General features: G+C 52.8%; 1 protein-coding gene across 1 annotated transcript in view; it reads left to right on the top strand.

Moving 5' to 3' along the window:
* Positions 1–15,434, top strand: part of LOC109314405 (ATPase family AAA domain-containing protein 3-like) — a 50,529-nt gene extending 35,095 nt beyond the window's left edge. The window contains exon 16 of the mRNA XM_019541565.1: positions 15,023–15,434. Within this exon, the coding sequence (XP_019397110.1) occupies positions 15,023–15,202 (180 nt within the window). The 3' untranslated portion in view covers positions 15,203–15,434. The remainder of the gene's footprint in view (positions 1–15,022) is intronic.
* Positions 15,435–23,052: the final 7,618 nt, after the last annotated feature.

Genomic DNA, 23,052 nt, shown 5'->3' with positions numbered 1-23,052 from the left:
GCTAGGATCTGGAACCAACTTCCAAGAGAAGTGGTGCTGGCTCCTACCCTGGGGGTGTTTAAGACAAAGCTTGACAATCCCCTTGCCGGGGTTGTTTGACCCCAGTGCTCTTTCCTGCCATGGCAGGGGGTCGGACTCGATGATCTACTCAGGTCCCTTCTGACCCTACAAATTATGAAACTATGAATAGTTTAGCTAATTTTTTGACAAGAATCCAATGTATATTCATCCCAACTTCACTAGAATCGCTACACAGAATTAAGTGGTGTGACAAAAGGCAGAATTTGGTTCTTAAATATGCAGTGTACAAATTTAAAGTTACCAACAAAAAGCTATGCAGTGTCTTTCCAATTACCTGTTCAGGCTGTATATGCCCTGTGGAAATGCTCTTCTATAAAGAATAAGATCCTGTAGTCATGTATCTGTTCTAGATGCCTTTAAAGCACTTGTGCATTTATAGTGTGGTGGAAACGGCAACCAGACCTGTTTTTGCTCCATATATCAAAGTGTGACTGTTCTGAATTTTCTTTTCTTATTTTTTGATGCTAAAGATTTTGCATGCCAACAGGATCTTTGTTCTCAGGAGTATCTGCTTAGGCTGAGATCCCAGCCCGGCATTCCACGGCCTGCATGAAGTCAGCAAAAGAGGTTATAACTTTGGGTTGAAAATTAATATTTTGGACCCATGTATTCCTTTTTTTTTTTTTACGTGCATGTGAAGCAAGAACAAAGGACCTCTGCTAAACTGTTCCTGAGTAAAGTACTTGTGCATTGCATGGAACACCAATTACTTGTGAAAGGTACTTTTGAGGCGAGTTGGAAATCTTGTGACAGTTTAAATGGTCACAGCTTGTTCTAACCAGCTTCTCAATCCATGTGGCTCAGAGTATGGCTGAAAATGAAAACCAGTGCCTTATTCCTTAGAACGCGAGACTATCACTAACATTACTTTTTTTTTCTGATATTGTGGGTGTTCTTCTCAGTTAAAGATGCACTGAGAGGTGTGTTCTTTGTGTTATAATTAGAGATAACCTTGATAACTTGGTCTGTCCTCCCGATCCTTTGACAGGCTATTCGCTTTGCATTGAATCTGAAAGAGGTGCTGTTTGCCGTCAGCTTCCTGAATAGCGCACAACGGACTCAGAGGCCTTTTTAATGTTATGCTGAAAGGAAATCCTCTGGTTGTAGGTTTAGAGCCAAAGGTGTGTATTGTTACTGTAAAGGTGTAGACAGCGTGAGCCCTCGAAAGGGTTGGCTTGTTAGAGGAATATCTAAGGAGGGAATATTTACACTTTCCAGGCCAAATCCATCAATGTAGCTGTTGCTGCACGTGTGACTTGCACACAATGTTTTTGCAGCTACAGATTGAGTAATAACATAGGCAATTTAAGCAGGTATTTTATTTATTATACAATGGAGCTACTGAAGCCCAAGGGCCAAGTGACTTGCGCAGGAACATATAATAAATCAACAAAAGATGGGGAAATGTGTCCAGGTCTTCTGACTCCCAAGCCCTCTACTCATATGCACAGTGCAGTCTTTTGGGCTAACATATTTTGAAAGAGGCTTGTGATTCATGGCTAGTAGATTGAGCACTGAACAGAGTCTAGGGGGCCTGGCTTCTGTTCCCAGTTGGTAAACAGGAGCATGACACTTAGGCTCCCTGCCTCAGTTTCCCCAAGTGTAAAATGGGGTTCATAATACTGACCTCTTTCATAAAGCACTTTGCAATTGTAATCGAAAGGCATTGTGTAAAATCTGGGCATTGATTACCCTGCAGAAGTCGGGTGTGAAATGTAATCTTGTCCATCAGAAAATCAATCTCTTGTTCATTTAACCCTTCAGTCCAGCCTTTGTTCAACCTGTATTCATTAATCCTAGTGGGTTCCCCTGTACCTCTGTGGCTGGGATTATGACAGTGTCCGGTGAAATTGCCCCACAATTCTTTGCCCGAACAAGCTGACCGTGCTTTATCCCCTGTGTGTGTGTGTGTGTGTGTGTGTGTGTGTGTGTGTGTGTATTTTCATATTCATAGCAGCTCAGAACGTGTGCTACCACTCCCCATGTTCAAGGTCACGGGTAAGGAATTCTGTCTGCAAAATGTCATGTTTCCAGTTTTTTAATAACTTTGCAAAAAAAAAAAAAAAGCAGCTGAATTGGACATACTCCCCACCTCCTGGCATGGTCTAACTTGTTTTTATTTCAAAAGAAAATTAGCACAAATTAGCTCTCAAAAGCAGAGTTTGGAGTAGTATTTTTGTCGGCTTCCTAAGCTAAAGTAGGAGGGATCCAGGGCAGGAATTTCTAGGCAGGCACTGGGTGCACAGGAAACATTTGGAGGAGCATTATCAGAAATACGACTGAAATAATGGTGTGAGCATGCATGTTGGGGATGTTGTATGGCTCAGTTGCCATCCAGCTTGGAGCCTTTTCCTTCCCAGCAACTTGCATTTGCACATAGTCTGATGATGGGCCTAGCAGTCCTTAGGGGCAGTGTCCTTCCCCATAACCAGTCTGTTGGGTGGACAGACTCAGACCCCTTGCAGAATCCACATCATCGCCTTCTGGACCATCACACAGTGCTCTCCTCGTTTCCACCTGGCCCGGCTGGGGAAGCTGGCAAAGCTGCAAATCGGGGATAGGTGAAGTCCCCCCACCCTGCTTGCTTCAACATGGCTGTGAGATGGCATTGTCTCCCCATAGCTAGTTACCAACACTGGCTTTGTACAGCAATGGCAATGTGGCTCTTCCTTCTGAGCAAATAACAATTGGCAGTAAACTGGCATTTTTCTTAGTAAGATTGGAGAGCAAAGTCTGCCAATCGACCTGCTGCTGCTATTGTAATTGAAGCTCTTCCATCTCCCAGGCTCTCCCCCAGCCTCAGGATTCATGTGTGCGGCTGATTGCTACAAACCATTGGTTTTGGTATCACTGGTCCTTTGTCATTTTTCATTTTCTATGAAGGTTTCCCGTAGAGAGGAGCCTCCTACAGCTGGCTGCGGGTCTTTTTGGGAGGTGCCAGCCAGCAGTATAAGTAGGTTGGTTTGTCGATAGTTGGCTGCAGCTGCAGTTTCGTATTGTTGGAGAGGAGTGAAGTGAATGCAGAGCGTTTCACTCGCTTCCTTCCTGTGTCAGGCAGGTTGGGTCCCCACTCGTACTTGCCAGAAGAACTGTTTTGAAGGGCATCCCCTAGCCCTATGCGGGTCCTTGTAATCCAGAGTCTCTCTCAGGAGCTGCAGCTCCAGTTTCCTGCTCATCACCAAGCCCTGCCTAATAGAGCGTCCACACACATGGTGCCCTGCCAGCCAGGAGCACTGCGTCCTTCAGACTCCAGGAAGGTTTTTGCATCTAATCCATTTAAAGTGTGAGAGAGCATCTTCTCTCCTTGGCATTCCTGCCATGAGGAGTTTGCAGGAGACGCCATGGTACTGTTGCGCATGCGTAGTGGTTCGTCGGGGCTACCAAGCGTTTCCACATAGCATTTCAGGTGTAGTTTGATTGCAGGTGAGCTTGTCTTTTTCAGACTTGAGCTGCAGGTGCTCACTCTGTGTTACGGCCCCACTCTCACGAGATCTATGGTGAAGGGGGCGGGGGCTGATTTTATTTTTTGTTCCCAAAAAGTCACAGGATTGCAGGATCTGCAGTCTGCACAGGATCTGTCTTGTGGGCCATATTTCCTAAGACTGTCGAGCCTGGCTAACCAAACGGCAGGGGTGGGAGCAGGAACTTCAACTCCCAGCCTTAAAAACCAGCTCCAGCATGTATGTACATCTGGGGTAGCTGGGGCTGCTTCTCTGCCTTGAACAAAGACTGGTTAGCAGGATTCTTGCTTTTGCTTTCTGATAATACACCCAAGCTGTAATTTCGCAGGAGGTTAAAAAGAATTGCATGCTGTCCCTGTAACAAATTCTCTCCAGAATGATGAACAGCAAGGAATCGCAGGGCAGTCTGATGCATTTCAGGTGGCTAAGAGAACTTAAATTGGGGATGTGGCATTTTCTATCCAAAATCAGGAACTATACACCCAAATTGAATTTGCTGCAAGGCCAGAGTTCTTGTTTGTTCACCAAGGGATAAACAGTTTAATCGATTCAGTCTAAGCAAGTGTGCCCGCACGTGCACTTTGCTCCAATGCCAGTAATTTATTTCACTCCTAGTCAAGGCAACTCCCTTTGGCGATGGAACAAATTTACCAGAAACAATTGGCAAAAATTGAGCCAAGTTGTCCTGTGCCTGGAGTGTTAGTTTTATAAAGTATGTACAGGACTCTTCAGGACACCTCCCCGTTGCTCTGAGAAGTCAGTTGGGGTTTTTTTGTCTTTTTTGGTTGCCTGCTTGCTGTCCATGAGACCAGCTGCCAGGATGTCATCACCCAACAACTTGTATAAAAGACCAGAGTCGCATTGCAAAAGTCAACCAGATCTTCCACTTGACCAATGTCTTCCTCAGCAGACTAGGATGGGGTTTGCAATGCAGTCACAGTGCGTAGCTCTCCCCGGCAGGCGTGCTTTGCTCCAGGGAGGTCTCTGAGCTGGGTTGAATCTGTAGCAGCTACACTTCAATAGTGTATTGAGGTTTTGAATCAACCATACAGGCAGTGCAGCATCCGGTGCTTGTTTTGATATTAAAATCTATTTTGCTTTCCTATTTCCGTGCCTGTACTTGCAGGCTTTGATAGTCTTGGACATTTGCAGACTGCCAGCACAGCACAGAACTGGAGAGGTTTGGGGTGAGGCAGAAACCCGCAGTAGTTTGCCAGTGCAGGCTTCTAACATCTAGAAAAGGCTAGGAGTGGTTTTGGGTTTGTGGTCGAGTGCTTTGTGGTTCAGTTGTTAGCTGGGTGGGCAGCGAGGCATCAGACGTGAAACCCACTGAGATGCACAGGGCAGCGTTTGTGCATCACTGAGCTCTTGGATCTGTTGAGTCTCCCACAGTTTTAAGACCTGCTTCCAGAAGGGCTCTGGATTTTTTATTTCTGTAATAAAAGCAGAGACCTCGTAATCTATCACGCCCTGCTCACGTCTTTGCAGAGAGCGCTGTCTTTGCCAGACAGGGATCACATGCTTTCTTGAGTCGTCATCAGCTAGTCATTTAGGGGGAGGTGTTATTGAGATAAACGCTATCGCTTTCCCCCAGCACTACCGCCCCGGCACTCTGTCAGCCTTGAGCTTCAACGTGGAGAGTGGACAGCGAATTATAAATTGGAAGTGGAAGCTGAGCACCCGCGATGGCTTATTAGCCCCCTGGCTGCTTTATTACCTCATTCTAAATCATCACAGGCCCCCTCCATCCCCCAAGTCAGTTAATAAGATATCTGGTCATTCAGTGAGAAGGGGCTGCAGGGACTCCTTAATGAGCCATGCACTGTGCTCCAGGGGGGCTCTTTGAGGAGATTTGTGCAGTGCCCCCCACTAGCTCTGCTTTTCCGTACGAGCGTCACGGCTGAAATGTGAGCGGTGACAGCACGAACACCACTTCCCTTTTCCCCATGCCCCACAGGCAATAAATCAGCTCCTCTAGCGCATTTTCATGCTTTGCCCCCTCCGTCAGCCACCTGAACCCAAGGTCATTGTGTTAGACTAGTTCCCAGCACCGTGCCCGAAAGCCCTTGCAATGGTGTTGCGACTGTCTTACAGACCTTCCAGCCCAGACACTCCCTCCCTGCCCCATCCTGCACAGTGAAGAAGCAGCTGAAGTTCTGGTTTTTTCCAAGAGTGACATTTATATGGCAGCTTCCATATGAGAGATTAGTGCCTAGTTAAAAAGGGGAGGACATGACTTGAAGTTACTAGGAGTGGGTCCATTGTATTAGAGGGAGGTAAGAGTCCTTCCCCTGTTCTTCTGATTAGAGGAGCCAAGCCTGTCTGATTTATCAACCAAGAAGAGATCCTAGGCACCACTGTTGGCTTGGGCAGAGTAGGGAGAGACAGATTGCCCAGTGGGTCCACTGTAGGCCTGGGATAGGCAGCTGAGGGTCAGGAAGCAGCTAGTCTAATCGGAGGAAGAGCTGTCACGTTCCAGGGATCCCCAGCGTGGTGTAATTCAGTGCCAGCATCATACGTTGCTCAAGGAGCGGAGCAGGACAGTGGCTGGAGGATGCAGCCTGGCTGGAATTGCACGTCACAAGGAGCCTCATGCCCTGCTTAGGCCTAGGAAAGGATCCAGGTGCTTTTTGAGCACAGCACCAAGGCTAAAGGAAGGAAGGCGGCTTGTTTCCGCCTTTGGATGTATAAAGAAAAACGATCCGGTTGCTGTGCTGGCTGTCATTGCTGAACAAAGAATGACTGTTTTTTGCAGGGGCTGCTCCACCACAATTTTCCCCTGCTGCCGTATAGCCAGTTGAGCGCTTTAATGGATTTCTTCAATAATATTTTAGGAAGAAGGATTCAGTTTGGTCAGCTCAGCGGCGGCACTCTGAATCCAGGAAGCCAGGCGCAGTCTGCTGCAGTGGGCTTGCTCTGTGATGTTGCAACATCAAAAATTGATCTTTTTTTTTTCCCTATTTTTTTTTAACCTGCCTTAGCAACCACATAAACCCTTTCAGAGCTCGTGCCTTTCACTCCTGCTGAGAGCCACTTGTTCCCGCTGCCTTTTAACCTGTAGATAGCGCTTCTACCTTGGTGTCCACTTGAACACATTAGCTGGCCTCAGAAGCGACTGCTTCTGGGGGCTGTTGACACCGTTTCCTCTGTGCGTTTTCTCTGTATTGGGATGCAGTAAATCACTTTGCTGGGTAAGTGTTTTGGTTGTATTGTGGCATCTCTCTCCCTGCTACAGAACACAGAGAAACCTGAGAGCTTGGCTTCCGGGAGGCTGCTTTGCTAGCGAAGAGCGCACAAGTGCCAGGTAGAGCTGGCTTTGTGCGAACATCCAGACTCCTGTCCAGCAATGTTAAATGCATTGGACTGTGGCTCTTACCGTCCCAGCCAGAAAGTGGAGCTGGGTCTGCGTGGGGGAGCCAGTAATTGGTGTATAGCTGTGATTCGCAACCAGGAGGCCGCAAAATACTTTTAAGGGTACCATGGGGTGCAAACGCATAGACATGATGGATAAGATAAACCCAGAGATTTCAAATAGGAATCCATAGCATCACAAACATTATGCCGTGTCGTGGACTCTCTGAGTTCTTTGCAACTGAGGAATTGCTCTAGTATTTCTTCTGTAGTCAAAAAATGAGTGAAAGCTCAGAGCTGGCATGGGGGGGGGGGTGCGCTTCAGTGTAGAAAGGTTGAGAATTGCTGGTGTATAGTGACTGCTGAGCAGGGATCCAGGTTCTCTGTTTCCCAAGGGGAAAAGGAGAAAAACACGGATTTCCCCCTTTACCTGAGGAAAGTGTGGGTTTTTCATTTTAACAGAAACCCACAGATTTTGCAGCTTTGCACCAAGCTCTCTACTAGCTGGCAGAGTTCCCACCTGCAAAGAGCCGGGAGCGAGAGGAAGGCTGTCGGGCAAGGGGCACCATGTGCATGTATATACACATGGTCCCTCGCAGCCTGGAGAGCAGCTCCTGCAGGTAGGTCTGGTGTGGCAGGGGGCACGTTGCCAGAGCAGTGCAGAGCTTGCAGTGGCAAGGAGCTTCTGTGCGCAGCCCCACTGTGCCCTTCAGCACCAGGTTGCACCCACTGAGCTGTGGAGGCCCTGGGGGAGGGCAGCAGGGCAGGATCCCAAGTTGGCAGCACACAGCCTACGCTTCCCCATCCTATACGCAGATCTGGGGGGCATGGGTCCTCCCTGTCCTCTTGGGGGAGTGCACACCGTGGCACGGAGCTGGCCCCACTCCATGCCTACTGCTCTGTGCTCAGCTTCGCTGCAGCAGCTGCTGTCTCCTGCGGGCAGTAGCCGGGGCTCGGGCACTGCTGCGGGGGGCAGGGAGCTGCGGACCCTGGCCCTGTAGCTCTGGCAGCTGGGAGCCCCCTCCAGCAGGGCTGGTCGGAGGGCCAGAGGGCTGTGGGTGGGGGGCAAGGGGCACCAGCAGGGCCAGGAGGCTGTGGCTTGGAAGTGAGGGGCCTGGGCCTGCATTCTGCGAGCGAAGGGGGCAGGGAGAGCTCTGATGTCCCATGATGATAAACCCAAAACCAAACACCACAATATATAGGTATTCAGAATTAATTTTATTACAGAGATTGAGGCACTGGTAGGCTTCCAAATTGTTTTATAATTGTAAATATATCAAAACATTGTGTTCAGCTGATATCCAGATCTATATATCGATATAGATCTATATATATTAGTGGTGTTTCATTTTAATCATGGAATTTAGGGTTTTAATCAGAAAATCTGCAATTTTTTTATAAGGGAAAACCAAGATCCCAGGTGATGAGCTTGGGTGTATATTACAAGATGTTCCCAGCATCTCTAATAGCAGGTGCTCAGCTGAGATTAGGGCCATGTTACACTGCACCTACAGCGCAGACCATTTCTGAAGAGCATGCAGCCCAAATGCAGCCAGAGAGTGGCACCATGACACCTTTCCCAGTGCGGCGAGCTGTTTCCTGGCCACCAGGTCCAGACTGAGAGCGCTCGCCTTGAAGCCCTGGAGCAAGAGTTATGTGGAGGGGCCAAGTGAACTTTTATTTGTGTGGAGTTTCTTCCTTTGATTGAGAAGAGAAACCCTTTACCAGTGCATAAAGGCCAAGGCAGGAGGCGTTTCCGGTAACAAAGCTGCAGCTAATAGCCCTCTGCTTTTCCTCAGGCTGTCAATGCTCAGAACCCATCATTAATCCCTGAGAATGACCTCCCCCTCCATCATTTGTTCCTGAAGTGATCTTGAACTAATGTGCACCAGGAGGGGAGCTACAGAAACTTTATTTCCTTAATGCTGTTACCCTAATTACATCCTTAAAAAGTGTGTGACCGCAACACCGCAATTAAAGCAAGCGTCTATAAAATGACAGCAGGTAGGGCAGGAGGTTTTAGTGCTCGTCTGCTGACGTTACAGCATGCGAGAGCTTGGGAAACTCCGTCAAAGAATAAGCAGGTTGCAGATTCAACACCAGCCCTCCTGGGAAAGACGGAGGTCAGAGTGTGGCGTGGGGTACCCGCTCTGTGGCATCCCAGCACACATCGTGCAGCCTCCCCCAGTGGCCAGATGGGACCTCAACTTCCAAGACACGGCTGGGTGCTCTGTGCACGGGCAGAGCTGGGAAAAGGAGGATGTTTTTTTTTTGCCCTTAGCTTTGCACTTTACTACACTCCTGACCAAGGCTATTGAGTCTTTTCTTCCGTAAACCCCCACTGTAGGATCGTGCGACTCCTTATTTGATCTGTGCATCTGTAAAAAGGTTCATTAAGCAATTTTCTGTAGCTAGGAGCTGTGCTTTACAAAGCTGCCTTTATTCCAGGCTCTCCTATTGACTTGTGACCTTGAAGAAGGTACTTGAGCTCTGCCTCTTTTCCCCATTTCAGAGGTATTTGCCTGTTTTTGTCTGTCCCTGGGTGAACACAGCTGTCTAGGTAGCTACCATTACCTTACTCGGAGCTAGCGTTTCAGCTGCAGACTGTAGTAGGCCCTAAGCTGTTTGGTGATGATATAGTTCGGCATTTGCATGCATATGCTTGACCAGAGCCTGGGTAAGAAAAGCAGCAGCACAGGAAATGAGCAGGCGAGAGAATGTCATAGGTGAGAAGAGTTTAAAAGGTAGGAGAGAGAGGTCAAAGGTAGTCTGCTAACAGTCACTTAAAGTGCATTTAGTGGGTTTATGCCAGATAGAGCTGGTTTAGAACAAGGCATAGCTTAAATGAGGGCTAAAATTAGACCCATTAATATCAATGGTGAGCAAAACCCACTAGACACCATTATATATTTTCTACCCATATTAACCATTTTTTGAAGTCAAACTATGTAATCAAGCATAAAAAATCCAACTCTTCTAAACTGGCTGATATAGATATATAAAATTAGCTGGTATCGTTGTACTGGATCTGTATCAGCACTGACGTGGGAGCTCATTGGATTATCAGTTGCAGCTGGAATAATGCGTTTTCCTGCAAAGGAAGGGCTCAGCTTTGTGTAGCGCAGCCGTAAATCAGGTCTCGGTCACGCAGATAAAATTACCTAACCCAAATGCTGCGTCAGGATCAGATGTCAGCCCTCCGGCAGCCTCGGGCCTTGGCTGCGTGTGCAAATGGGCCGTGTGGGACACAACGGATGTTCCCGTTCCTTTGGCAAAGGCGTCCCTTTTCTGTGGTACTAGGGATTAGGCCACTTGCAGCCAGCTCTAGGCATGGCTTTGCTTGAAGGTTTTACATTGTAGGGGCTTCTTGGTGCTGCAGGGGATGTTTTCTGATAGCTATGCATGAGCGTTTGAAGTGGAGATTGTGATGCCGGTGGCTGGACTCGATGGCCTTGGTGGCTCCTTCCCAGCTTTGTAGCCCTTCACACGTTTGCATTGTTGCTGCCTTACCCATCCCTGTGTGACTGAATTCAAGCGCTGTGTGTTCAGGATCAGGTTGGAGCCGCGGGACCTGCTGTAGCCTGAAACCTAGAGCACCAGGAAAAGGCATCCAACAAGGCTGTAGGCAGAAAATCGCCCCGTAGGAGCCACATGTCTGTGGGATGCTCGAGTTTAGTCATTTCACTCCCGAAACCTGAATTCCTATTGAATTCCTCAGGCTCAGGCACCCGCGGGAGGGGCTGGGCAGTCCCCCCAGTTCTCTCCTCCTGCAAAACCCCTCGATAAGTTCTCAGTGCTGCCAGGGGGGAATACCATAGGGTTTCTTCCCTAGAAGTTGTAGACCAGGCTAATCCAAAGTGGGAGTGGGCACGGGGGAAATGAACAGGGGAAGCCACAACGTCATCCTTCCACCTTCCTTTTCTAATCGCAGCTACACAGCAAAGCTGGCAAACATGCGGTGAGCCAGGTGCTCTTTAAAAAGCCCTGAAAGCAGCCTTGAAGCAATTGTGTCTGGAGGTATTTTAAGCTTCCCTGTCTTGTCTAGATGAGCCTGTCATGACAGCTCCCAAAATTGAATGCGTCTGAAGACTTCAGACAATAATCACAAAATTTTCCCCTTTTGCAATGGTGGATGGCGCCAGAACAAAGTACTGAATGGGAGGCATTCATCTGCCACCGTGTCTCTGGCTACATTGCATTATGCCCCTGATGCGACTCAACGTGAATCCCCGAAGTGCAAAGCTTAATTGCAGCATGCCAGTCACTTAATTTGTTTCAGGTTCATGTATATATTTTCTTAATTAGTTTTTTCTCCAACAGTCATTTGCTGCGTTGCCGGCTGCAGTCATTAAAGCTCCTTACTGGTGTCTCAGGCAGAACAAAACCACGGGCAGCATCTGGACAGCAGCATTTCTCTCTAAAGGAGCAAAAGAGCAGGTTTAAGCAACGCCCAATGCTTCAGTCCACAGGGTCTGTCCTCTGCCCGCCCAAGGCAGACAGAGGCCATGGTGTAACCAATTTCCTTTCTTAATTCCCAGGGATTTGACCCCCCTGAAGCATGCCCAGCCTTAGGCAGCTGTCCCAGTTTTTAAAATCAGCAGCAGCTCTGAAAAACTGCAGTCAAAAAACACATCGTATTACAGAGCTGTCCCACAGGCATCTGAGTGGGACTGCACTGAGCTAACAGGTGAGGGGCTGGAGCTGCTGGGCTTCCATAGATGAGGTCTAGGCAGGGTGTCTGCAGGGCAGATCACACCAGCACATGCCTAGACCTTCCACCCTGGCCATGTACCTCAGTGCAAGGCTGCAGCAAACCCTGCTATTCCACTCCCACAAGTCTGCAGTGCAGCACAGGTCTCCCCTGTGGAGTTGGAGCCCTCACACCTCTGCACGTGCACCTCCGTGTTAGCTTGCTTGACCCCCTCCATCCTGTAATGGGGGTAGCAGAAGTGTGTGCAAGCCCAGGGTTGCGTGTTCCACCCGGGGAAGCAGGGCTGGACCCCATCGAGCTCCCGCCCTAATTAAGACACGATCCAGTGTCTGCAGCGGCAAGGGATGCTGTGGGTTTGAATCTCCTGTTTTGAAGTCCAGGCAAATGGCTGCAAAGGTCCGATCCCTGTGTAGGCTGGGTTCAGAATCGATCACGGCTAATAGAAATCCACCGTGGGTTCATTGCTTGCTGTTAGCTTGGCCCCATCCCTCAGGTTTCTCTGATCCTGGATAATCAGCAGATAGAGCCTGTAACACAGCCAGCAGTCGGCATCATGGAAATAGACTTCCAGGCTCAGACAGAAGGTAGTTGGGCTTCTTCTTTCTCTGTAGCTGGGGGCGTGGTCCTTTACAACCTTTTATAGAAGCAGGACATTGGCTGCCATGGTCTCCCTGCTCTACCTGCGGCAGGTTAGGGAGGGTGTTATATCTCGTGTCAGGCTTGACAGTAGTTTTTCCAAGACAGCGGATTGTCTGGGGTGGTTTGGATAGCGATGACCCTGCCTCAGGCAGGGGGTTGGACTTGATGTCCTCTGGAGGTCCCTTCCACCCCTGCTTCTCCATGGTTCTGCTTCTCCCTGGCTCTTCCTCTGCTGACCTGGCCAGGACTCCATTGGTTTCCATGCCTAGAATCGTCTTAGCCACGTCCAGCCGTACCCAAACTCCTGACTTCTATGGCTCCAGTGCAAACCCACGGCCGTGCCACCTTTGCCGCTGCTCTGGAACAACAGCCAAGGAAATGCATGTCGATTGCTAGCACTACCCGCCGCCCACCTCTTGCAAGAGTCCCACGCCATCCCCACGAGAGAGGCCTGCTCTTTTGTCCTAGTGCTGGGATTGCCTCCTAGATGGAGACAGGATGCAGCTAACATTCCCTTCATTTTGTGCCCATCTCTTCCTCCGACTTGTGTGACCTTTCCCTCTGTGTGAAATGCTTGTCTTCTGTAGGGGGGAGGCTGCAAAGTGCTGGGCGCTGAAGGGCGGAAGACAGGTGTGAGATGTTTTTGGAGCAGGCTGGGCTGTGAGGTAGCGGCGCTGGTAAACATCACCCCAAGGCTACCGCTGAGCTTTTCGGCTTTTCTTCCTGCGGGTGGAGGTGGGGGTACCAGATGGGTGTCATGGAGGGGGTTCGTGCCTAGCTTCGTAACCTCTCCCTGGCAAAAGGGAGGAGGAACAATTGATTTTTGCCTCTGAGCAGCTCCAGGGCCAAGTGCAATTTCTCCAGCTTGACCAGGTGCAGGGCAGCAAACGGGTTAAAATCTGGCCATGCCGGAGCCCAGCGTATGAATACAAATGAAGCCAGGCATTGGTTTTCAGTATGTAAGCTGCTCCCCGAAGGCGCCGCTGCTTTCCCCCATTTGCTTTTCTGACAGCCAGGGCCTCGGGCTTGCTATTTATAGAAAGTCATTGAGAAAATCAGCAGAGCGTGAACTGCGCCGCTTCGGCTGGAGCCTCCACAATGGGATTGATGGGCTCTGCAGCGTGGGGAAGCAGCGAACGCCGCCGGCCTGCTCAGCCCAGGGGTGTGCACGCGTCACGCTCACTCCATTTTAAATGCCTAAGCTCCCTCCCCGCTGGCTTGTGCCAAGAGAAGGCAGGCAGACAAAGGGGGTAGCCGCTTTGGAGAGCTCTGGCAGGCCAGATGAGCCTTCAGCAGAGGGATGCTCGGGCTGGATCTCAAGCCTATCCACAGCCTAGATTTTGCAGCAGGGTGGGACAGGTGGGGGGCACGATGCTGTAAACTGGTCATGAATATTTATGGCAGATGGCCGGTCGTCAGGGGATGCGGCAAGGCAGCCATCCCAGACTTGGGGCTTGAATCCGTAGGACCAGCTTACAGCATGTGTGCCCTGTCGTCCTGTGTCGGGGTGCTCCAGCCTCAGAGCGCCCTTCTCCCTGGGCCTGCGGGCCGATTGCAAACAGCTGCTTAGGTGTCCCTGGGTTTGCGCAGGATAAATGGGCCACAGAGGGGAGGCTGGAGGTGCTCTGTGCTTGGTTTTGCTGGGGGTGGGTGGGCACTCATTTCCCAACTGCCCCCAAGAGCTGGATCAGGAGCTGCTGTCTTCTCAGAGCAGTGAGGTGGAGGCTGATCTCTCCCTAGGAGGCTTTAAAGGAGAAGCAGCGTGGGTTTCGCAGCCAGGCTGTACCACAGCCCTAAGCAAGGGATCAAAGAGCTGCCCAGAAAGGAGGGAAGCAGAAGGCGGTGGTCTGGCCCCCTTTGAGCCCCCCTGCCTTTGGGAAGGGTCGGGTTGGTGGGAGGATCCTTGCCAGGGGAAATCTCCTCTCAAAAGCCTGCTGCAGCTGGGGCTTAGCCAGGACCCAGCTGCAGCAGCCTTGCAGAACTGCAGACGGACCAGCCCTGGCCTCGCCGCTGCGAAGGCGATAGGTGTCCATGGGCAATGCGGCACTGCCGGAAAGGTGACTGTTTTGTTCTCCCCCATTTTGGTAACTCCCCATAGCAAAGACTTGCAGTGAACTGGGGGGCAGCTGTGTGTGTATAAAAGCATTTGTGCACTCTGGTGCTGCTTTGTGATCGAACACTTTTTTTGTCACAGTGCAAAGGGCTGTAGCTTCTCCTGTGAGCGGGCATTGGAAGCGCGGGGCTTGTCTAGCCTGCTTTTCCCAGAAGTGCTCTAGTGTCTGGTCACCGTGGAGTTAGTCGGGTGGTTGGGGTAATGTACAGTGCAAGGCTTGAGCAGGCAGAAAGCATCTCTAGCGAGGCTGCTCCAGCCCCGAAGGTGAGGGATGTGGCTGTGAACCCAGATGTTTAAAGGGGAGCTCCCCAGCACTCTTGGGGAAAGTTGTGCACTCCCTGTTTATCTCCAAGTCTGCCGGGAAGGGCAGGGAAGTGAGATGTGGGGCTCCTTGCGGTGCCAGAGAGGGTGCAGGAGATTGAAGCTGTAGGGAGTCTCCTCCACACTGGGGGCTTGGTCTGATCTCAGCAATCTGCTGCAGCCGCCTCAGAGCAGCACCCACGCAGAGATGGACAGGGCTGCCCTGCTCCAGCCCTTGTGCCGGTTGCCCGAGGGCTGCAGCCAGAGCTGTGCGGCTGCCCAGAGCAAGGGGGCCAGTCCCAGCTCCGCGTGCTGCTGCTACAGGTGCCCTGTTCCTAACCACCAGTCTTCTCTTCCCCTCGGCAGGCCGCAGCGTACGCATCAGAGGACGGGGTCCTCAGCGAGGCCATGATCGATGCCCGTGTGGCTGACGCTGTGCAGCAGCACAAGCAGAAGATGGAGTGGCTGAAAGCAGAGGCTGCAGAAATGGGCAAGCAGCTCGGCAAGGACCGGCTGATGCCTTTCCCCACGGGGACCTCTGTGTGAGAAGTGGCCTGCAGGCGCCAGACTCGCATGCATGGGGTGGGGGGAGGCCCAGCCCGGAGGCCTGCTGGGCACGCGTGTCCCTGGAATCATGTCAGAGTGAGGGGCAGCCATCGCTGCTGGAGGGGGCACCGCCTGCCTCCCCCCTCACCGTTTTATACCTCGAGGTAGCACCAGAGATTATGGTGGTTTGGACGAGGCCAGTGCCGCCCATTAAAGGAGCCTCCTGCCAAAGTGCCGTCGCCCGACTTGTGCCTCTCTGCCGCCGCATGCTCGGACCCCCAAGGTCGGACCCCAGCGCCCCGAATTCCTCCCGCGCTCCAGTGGGACTCGGGGCAGGTTTGGGAGCAGCATGGGGGTATGGCTGTGGCCCATGGGCTTGGGGCTCCAGGGCTGCCAGCCTGGCATGCTCACGGGGGTGACACTCACGCATGTGCCAGGGCCACTGTGGAGCCATGGCATGGCAGGGTGGGGGGTGCCAAAGCAGGGGGGCCTGATGCACAGGAGGACAGGGGCAGGGGCAGGAGCTGCTAGAAATCATTGGGAGGTTTTCTTTAATGGTGGGAAATAAAACACGAGTTGAGGGGAGAACAGCAGGCGCTCCCTGCTGTGGCTGGGCCCCAAGGGCCTGAAGTCGGCTGTGCTGAGTGGGGTTTGCTCAGGCAGTGGAGCATGCGCGGAGCAGGGGTCTGCTGGCGAATCTAGGGCTGGTCCCAGACAGAGCACCCTTCTGAGCCGCCCGAGGGCGGGGGTAGTATTTCCAGCCATGGCTCTTGTCGGTTCATTTCCCCAAGTGGCCACATAGCCCTGGTACAGACAGGCTTTTAGGATTGCGCCAGGCTCTCACCCAGCCAGGTTAGATGCGTCTGCAGCAGCTGAGCCTGCCCCACCGGTGAGGCGTGTTGGGACTAGACCCCATGTTTGCGTGGCCTCTCTTGGAAGGAGGGGAGAGCTCTCCCTGTCTTGGAGCCTTGAGACCAGGACTTGAGCCAGCGGGGCCCCTCAGCTCGTCTCCCCCCTGGGCCAAAAAGCCAACCAGGCTGCTTGTACTGGCCACTTTGCAATGGAGAGTATGTCCCACTGACGGACAGGACAGAGTCCTCCCTAGCAGTGATGTTCCTTCTGTTTGTTCATGTGGCCACTGGGCTCTGCCCTCCTTCCCAGGGTGAACCCAACAGCTGCAAGCTGCTGTTTGAAGGGAGCAGCCCATCAAGTGGAGGAGGCCTCCAGCAGAGCGTGTGGGTACCAGCCAGCGCTGCTGCTGCCTCTTTACACCAGGTCTTTTAAGGAATCCATCTTGGAGGCCTGTGCTGAGCTCCCAGCCTCCAGGAGCTGTGATTTCATGCCCCGCTGCCTGCTGCATAGCTGTGCCAGTTGTCGTCACCGCTACTGTTAATCAGGCTAGAACGTAGGCGCGGGGGGAAATTTAAGTGAGGGGATGCTGGGTTGCATTCACCTCTTTGCCCAGCGGCGGTTTAGGGCCCAAGACCTCTTCACCTTCCCCAGCCTCAGCCTGCCCCGTCTTTGAGTTTAGCTTGCTGTCAGCTTCGGGAATAATTGATGCCTTGGGAGGAGGCAGCAGAAGCTGCCTGGCAGCGTAACACTGTACGGGGCTGAGCTGGCCTCGAAGGGGTGAGGTGACCTCCCCTCTGCGACGTGGTGTGAGCGATGAGCTAGCGGCACTTTGTTAACACAGGTTATTCTACTGGAGAGCGACACTGGACGCAGACGGATCCAGGGCCATCCATCACGCCTGGGCAGCGCAATGAAGTGTCATCCATGCACACGAGCATTGGAGCTGGGAGACAGATTTATAATGCGGTCGTTTATCTCTTCCCCCTCCCTCTCTGCCAGCCTTTACCGTGTTTGCTTTTGAACAGCAGCTGGAGGGAGAAGAGATCCATCAGGCAGGGCGGAGGGAGCCGGAGATGCCCACGGGCTGTGTCTAACCCAAGCTTGCCTAGATCGTGCGACTGTTGGGCGGTGGAGGTGCCAGTCGCTGGACTGGGCAGGAGATGGTATACGCTTTCCTCTTCCCCCAGCTAGAAAACAGCCGTGCTGAGAGGGCCTTTTCTGCCTGGCTCTGTCCCTAAGCCCCTCGGCCAAGAGACCAGGGCTGGCATAGGGCCTGCTTCCTCTCTGCTGCGGTCAAGGCTGAGCTGCCCGCCTGTAGAGGGCTTTGAGAGGACCAGAGGATCTCTGGGGGGCTGAGCCGTGTGGCTTTGCCCAGGTTTGTGGGCTTAGGGCACTGGGCACTCAGTGTGACGCCAGCATCTCTTCCCCACCTCTGCGACAGGTGAGAGGCCTGAGCAGACCCGTCTGCCTGGCCTCCCCACACACACGAGGCTCTCCCGACCCAGCCATGTCTCCCGGGCCCTTCAGCTGGGCCATGAGCTCGGACTGCGGTAGCTTGGTTACGCTCGCCCGCCGCGGGCCGACCGCATGTACTGCCAGCCAAGCCCCAGTGCCATTCGAAGGGCCATGGGGCTGACTGCAGTCCTTGGGCGTGGGGCCCGGCTGTTTCCCTGGCAGGGCAGAGGTTTGGTCTGTACTGCCCAGGCCGTAGCTGTGCAGGGACTGACGTGGCCTTGGACAGAATAACTGGCCTTACAGGCCCCTTGGCTTCCTCAAGTTTCTGCTTCGAGGCAGGTAAAGGTCGGGGCCTGCCTGCACAGTGGGACACCAGGGAAGTAGCTACGTCCGTGCGACGCCCCATGTCCGTGAGTTGGCTGGCCTGCTTCGAGCCTGGGCATGCATGAGTGCCTCGTCCTTTGGGCTGAGGTTACCCGTGTCCTGGCTGTTCTCTCCACCAGCCTAGCGAAGCAGGACGCAGCCATGCTGGGCAGAGCACTCCATCCAGCCAAGACCGGCTCCCAGCCCAGGCCTGGGGTTCAACGCCCTCCCAAAGCTGCAGTTTTCATCTTGCCTCACTCTGCATCCTGCATGTGAAATGCCCCATCCTGCACAGCCCATGCCTCCCGGAGCGGCACCTAGCAAGACCTAGAGCCAGGCCCCAGTGTATCTCAGCTAGAAGGGGAGTGCTGCCTGCTCCCCTGACTGCCTCCGTGAGCCAGGTCGCCTCTGCCACTGCCTTGGGAGCCAGCTCTCAGCCCCTGCAGCCTCCAGCAAAGGTGAGTGACACCCCTGGAGTGACGGGGTGGAAGCAGTTCTTGCCGGTCCCTTCAGATCTGCGTCGCCCCAGATGCTTGCAAGAACCAAGGCAGGGCCTGCAGCCGCCTTGTACCAAGGACTCTTTCGCCACAAGGTGAGGGGGAGCATCCCATCCTGTATGCTTGGGATGTGGCCGGCTGGCAGGGGGCTGCTCAGAGCTCTGCTGCCTGTTGTGATGAAGTCCCCACCCCATTAGCCCTCACCACTGAGGACAACTAGAGAACATGGGGCAGGGGGAGGTTTAAAGAAGTTTAATTCGGTTAAAGGGGGGCAGTTCTCAGGGAGAACTGGAAGCTAAGGGGCATAAAGGAAACCCCAAGTTACAAGCCTCGCCTTCCAGCCCCACCAGGGCCCTTGCATGCAAGTTCTGCTGGCACGGCTGGCAGCACTGACCGGTGTGGGAGCTGGGCCTTGTTCAGCTCCATGCCAGCTGAACGCTCCCAGGAGACGAGCCAGGCCCGGCTTGGCTGGAGAACATGCGTAAGCCTGGATACAGCCCAAGCTGAGACATGAGCTGCCCGATCCATGCAACGAGGCGGGAAGCTGCGCTGAGGCCCCTCCAATGCTGCTGACACTTGTGGTTGCACTATCAGCATCTCCCGGGCTACTGAGACGCGAGGCCAGCGAAGGCTGCCCGTGGGGCAGCCTCAGACTCTCAGCAACCCCAGATGTGTCCCTTCTCCCCATTGCAGCTGAGCAACATGCAGAGAAGCTCTTCCACGTTCACAGCTCCTCAAACCTCAGATGAGCCCTGCGGGTGAAGGGCCCAGCTGCTGTCAGCTCCCAGCCCTCGATCTGCAGCCGGAGTGACTTTTCCCCGCGGTCTCTGCTGTAGCCCGAGGATCTGATTTCTCCTCTGCTTGGGCATTTTTTTTTCTCCGCTCTTTGATGTCACATTTGGTCTTATCTGAGTTGGAAGAGCCCATGCCCCAGAGCTGTCTGCCTGCGTGCGGATGACAAATCAGCCACGAGCTTTTCCATGGGGGTCGGCAAAATCCTCCCTCGGTGCTTTCAGAGACGGCGGCAGGGCACTTGGAGAAGAGACGGGCAGCAGCTAGAGGTATGCGCTGCCAGGGTGGTTAACGTACACGATTCCCCATACATGGTGCCTGCATCCTAGCCCTGATGCCCGGCCCTGGTTTCCGCACACCCAGCTCTGCTAAGGCACCTTGTTCCTCCCTTGCGTGCTTCAGAAAGACTTGGGTTGAGTCTATTGCTGCAACGTTTTGCTGCCATCACTCAGCTTCGCAGGTCAAGAAGAAGGTCACCCCCATCCCTGTCCTAGCCATGCTTTCAGAAGCCCCTGTGTCTTGCAACTCATGTTGGCAAAAGAGTCCTAGCTTGGCTAGCCCAGCAAAGCCACTGGAGCATCCATACCTTGAACACTGTGCCCACTTCCCCACTGGTCCCCACCTCAAAAAGGAGATGGTCCAGAGAAGGGCAGCAAGGACGATCAGGGCTACAAAGGGGCTTCCATGGGAGAAGATACCGAAGAGGCCAGGCCTATTCAGGCTAGAAAAGAGATACGTGAAGCAGGGGCATGAGAAAAAGGACTACAAAATATTAAATGGTGAAGAGAAAGCAAATAGAGACAGTAATATTTACTCTCTCTCACCAGACAAGAACGGGGGGGGGGGTCATAAAAGACAGACTAACACAAGGAACTTCTTTTTCACAAAGCGTGGGGCTCGTTGCCACCAGACACGGCGGAAGCCGATGGTTTAGCCGGTCACAAAGGGATAGGAGACGTTCTTGGCAGAAAAGGGGCATCGGTCGCTACTGAGCATGAGCGCAAGGAGCACGGCCTCTGAATCAGAACTCCCTGGACTTTAACTGCTGGAGGCTGCAAGTGGGAGAGTAGTTGTGGGGCAAACCCTGGTCAGGCCCAGTTCACTCGTCCTTTCAGCAGCCGCTCTGCTGCCGTGGGACACTGGGCAAGACGGATCCATGGTCTCACCCACTCAATGGCACGTCTTATGTTCCTGTGGAGCACGGGCGAGCCCCAAACGGGGACGCTGACCATGGCTCAGGTCCACTTAGCCAGTATCTCCCGCTACCCATGAGTCGTGTGGCCCCACCAGGCCCCATCGCAAGGTGGGAAAGACAAGTCAGATGCAAAACGTGCAAAAAAAAAAAACCTATTTTACTGACAAACAGCAAAGGACGGGCTCAGTTTCAGGCAGCTAAATCAATCACCGAAGATACAAACATGGGATCGCAAGGGCTGGTCTGGCTGAAACACATTCACTCGCTGACCCAAATGAATTCACAGTGTGCTTTGTTTTTTCCTCCCCTGCCCAAACCTAAACTCACTGCAGCTTTCAGGCGGAGCTGCTCCACTTGTTCACCCTTCCTCCTTGTGCCGTACCAGCACAGCGCCAAGCCCGTCTTCCAGGAGACTACAAAATGCAGATGACAATCTCATTTGTAAGGGTATTAAAAAAAAAAATTAGCTGTTATTGCTTTTCAGATCATGAGAGAGACAAGCCTAGGAGCTGCATCTCTCTCCCTCTCTTTTGGTTTATACCAGGGTATGCTGTGCCTACTTCCTATTGCATGTGTGCAAAAATCGGTTTTGAGTGCATAAACCCGGGAGCACGGGGCTCTGGGCTGTGGGGAAATGGTTCTTCCAAGAGCTGTTGGAGGAGCCCCATCTAGTGCATTGGAAGCACCTTTTCATGCTGGAGAGAGAAAGCCCCCTGCCACCCCTCTCCCCATAGTAATTGGGAAGGGAAAGCAGCCCCCACCTTGCAGAATTGAGGCCTGTTGGGGCGATGCCTGCTCTCTGCTGCACCCACACCCCTGGGCTCAGCTCGACGCCGGGGACCGCATCAGCCATCTTGTGCCAAATGCAACGTGGCCCAGAACATGTTGAGAACGGGCCTGCGAGAGCAGTGGGTGCACACACCGACACGCAGAGATAAACACACAGGCACACACACAGACGGCAACAGACACAGCTGGAACATGACTGCAAAGGGTCAGCAGCGTGCGAGAAGCTGGGGATTCATGGCACCACCTGCCCACCCTTGCACCACCGCCCTTTCCTCTGTGCAGGTGGACACTACCAAAATGGCACCTCGGCCCCGCATGCATTGCAGTCCTGGCATTTTCCAGTAGCGCAGCCAGGCCCTAGCTCATGGACTCGCTGAGCTGAGATTTGCCACGCCCTGGGTTTCATGTGCTATATTTTCCAAAGCCAAAGTGACTTAGGAGCCTAAATCTCCCTGTCCTTCAGTGAAGTTTGCGTTTGCTATGTCCATAAAAAAGCAGCACCACCCTCCCTCTGCTGGTAGCAGTGCTGGGATAGCTGCAGCTCTGCTGGTACCACTTGTCTGCAGCTGTACAAGGGGGTTTTGCTGGTTTAACTTGCCTTGAGCCCTGTCTAACTCACTCCCTTCAGCACCATGGGAGCTGGTAACAGCTCAGTCTTTCGGGCTGTGCACAGGTGAGGAGCTTTCCATTTCTAAAGGGGAGCAGGTCAGAGCCCCCAGCTCTGAGGAAACACTTGCATGTGACCAGCATCCCTTTTGCAACAGTGTTTCCTCCAGTGCTGGAAAACTGATGCTAATTCCGGTTTTCCTTAGTACAGAACGAGTGCATCCCCCATCCCAGCGTAAGCTAATGCAGGAGAGCTGCTGTGGACAAGCTCTGCTGAGCTATTTCCTCCTGGAGTCGAGCCCCCAAGGGTCTGAGTATGGTAGGAAAAAGTGAGTCCTTGCATGATCTGCAAAAAGCATCACCCCTTCCAGGGAAACACTGGATTTTCCTGCGTACAACATAAACTTTTTCTCCAAAAAAACCACCAGCTGCTGGCAATTTGAGTGCATATGATACACAGGGAAATATGGTAACAACCGTGTCTGCTGATTAAGCTTTGGCGGGGGCAAAGGTGAAAGTAGTGGCTACACCCAGATGCACAACCTGCAGGCGCGGGTCCCTTGCTGCTGCTACCCACTTCCTTTCTCCAAGGAAAGAGCTTTTTCTTCATTCTGCCTTTCTAAAACAAGGTGTGCATCTCATTCTGGGGTGTATTATATGTGATAAAATACAGTAAAAAAATCCTTCCCAAGAGAAACGATGCCTAGATGTTTCTCGGAGTAATTAAGCCGCCTTCCTCAGCACTGCTAAGGCCAGGGCAGCTGTGCTGGGCTTAGCAGTGATGGGGGGGGGGGCGAGGGTCTCGCATAGCAGGACCACCGTCACGGTAACCACTGGGTAGCTTAGTGTTGCTGTTGCTAGCCCCAATATCCCACGTTTGCACAACACCCGGCCACACTCAAGGATTTGCAATGGCTGCTCCACAACGCCCCCATCACCTGCACCTTTGGGATGGCCGCTGTGAACCCAGCACCCACCTGAGTGACCCTAAGCAGGGATAACTAGCAACTGGAGCATGAGGCTGGGACCTGGGTCCTCAGCTCTGCCCCGGGGCACATTGCATCCCCTCTCTCTAGTGCTCTGCCCCTTCTTGCCTATTGAATGGGGGGGCCTTTCTTCACAAAGGTACTTAGGTGCCGAATGCCCAAGGACTCGCAAAACACCTTGAACACTGGGCCCCGATCTCATGTGCTACTGCAGGAGAAGACACTTGCTTCCTGTCCCAGCGTGTCCCCATGGCCAGCACTCCTGGAGACACCGTGCTGCACAGGACAGAGCGTGGCACGGTGGATGTGGGGGGC

This window comes from Crocodylus porosus, unplaced genomic scaffold, assembly GCF_001723895.1.
Source record: "Crocodylus porosus isolate Cpor-Errol unplaced genomic scaffold, CroPor_comp1, whole genome shotgun sequence".
NCBI lineage: Eukaryota > Metazoa > Chordata > Crocodylia > Crocodylidae > Crocodylus > Crocodylus porosus.
This window is presented reverse-complemented; position numbering and strand designations above follow the sequence as displayed.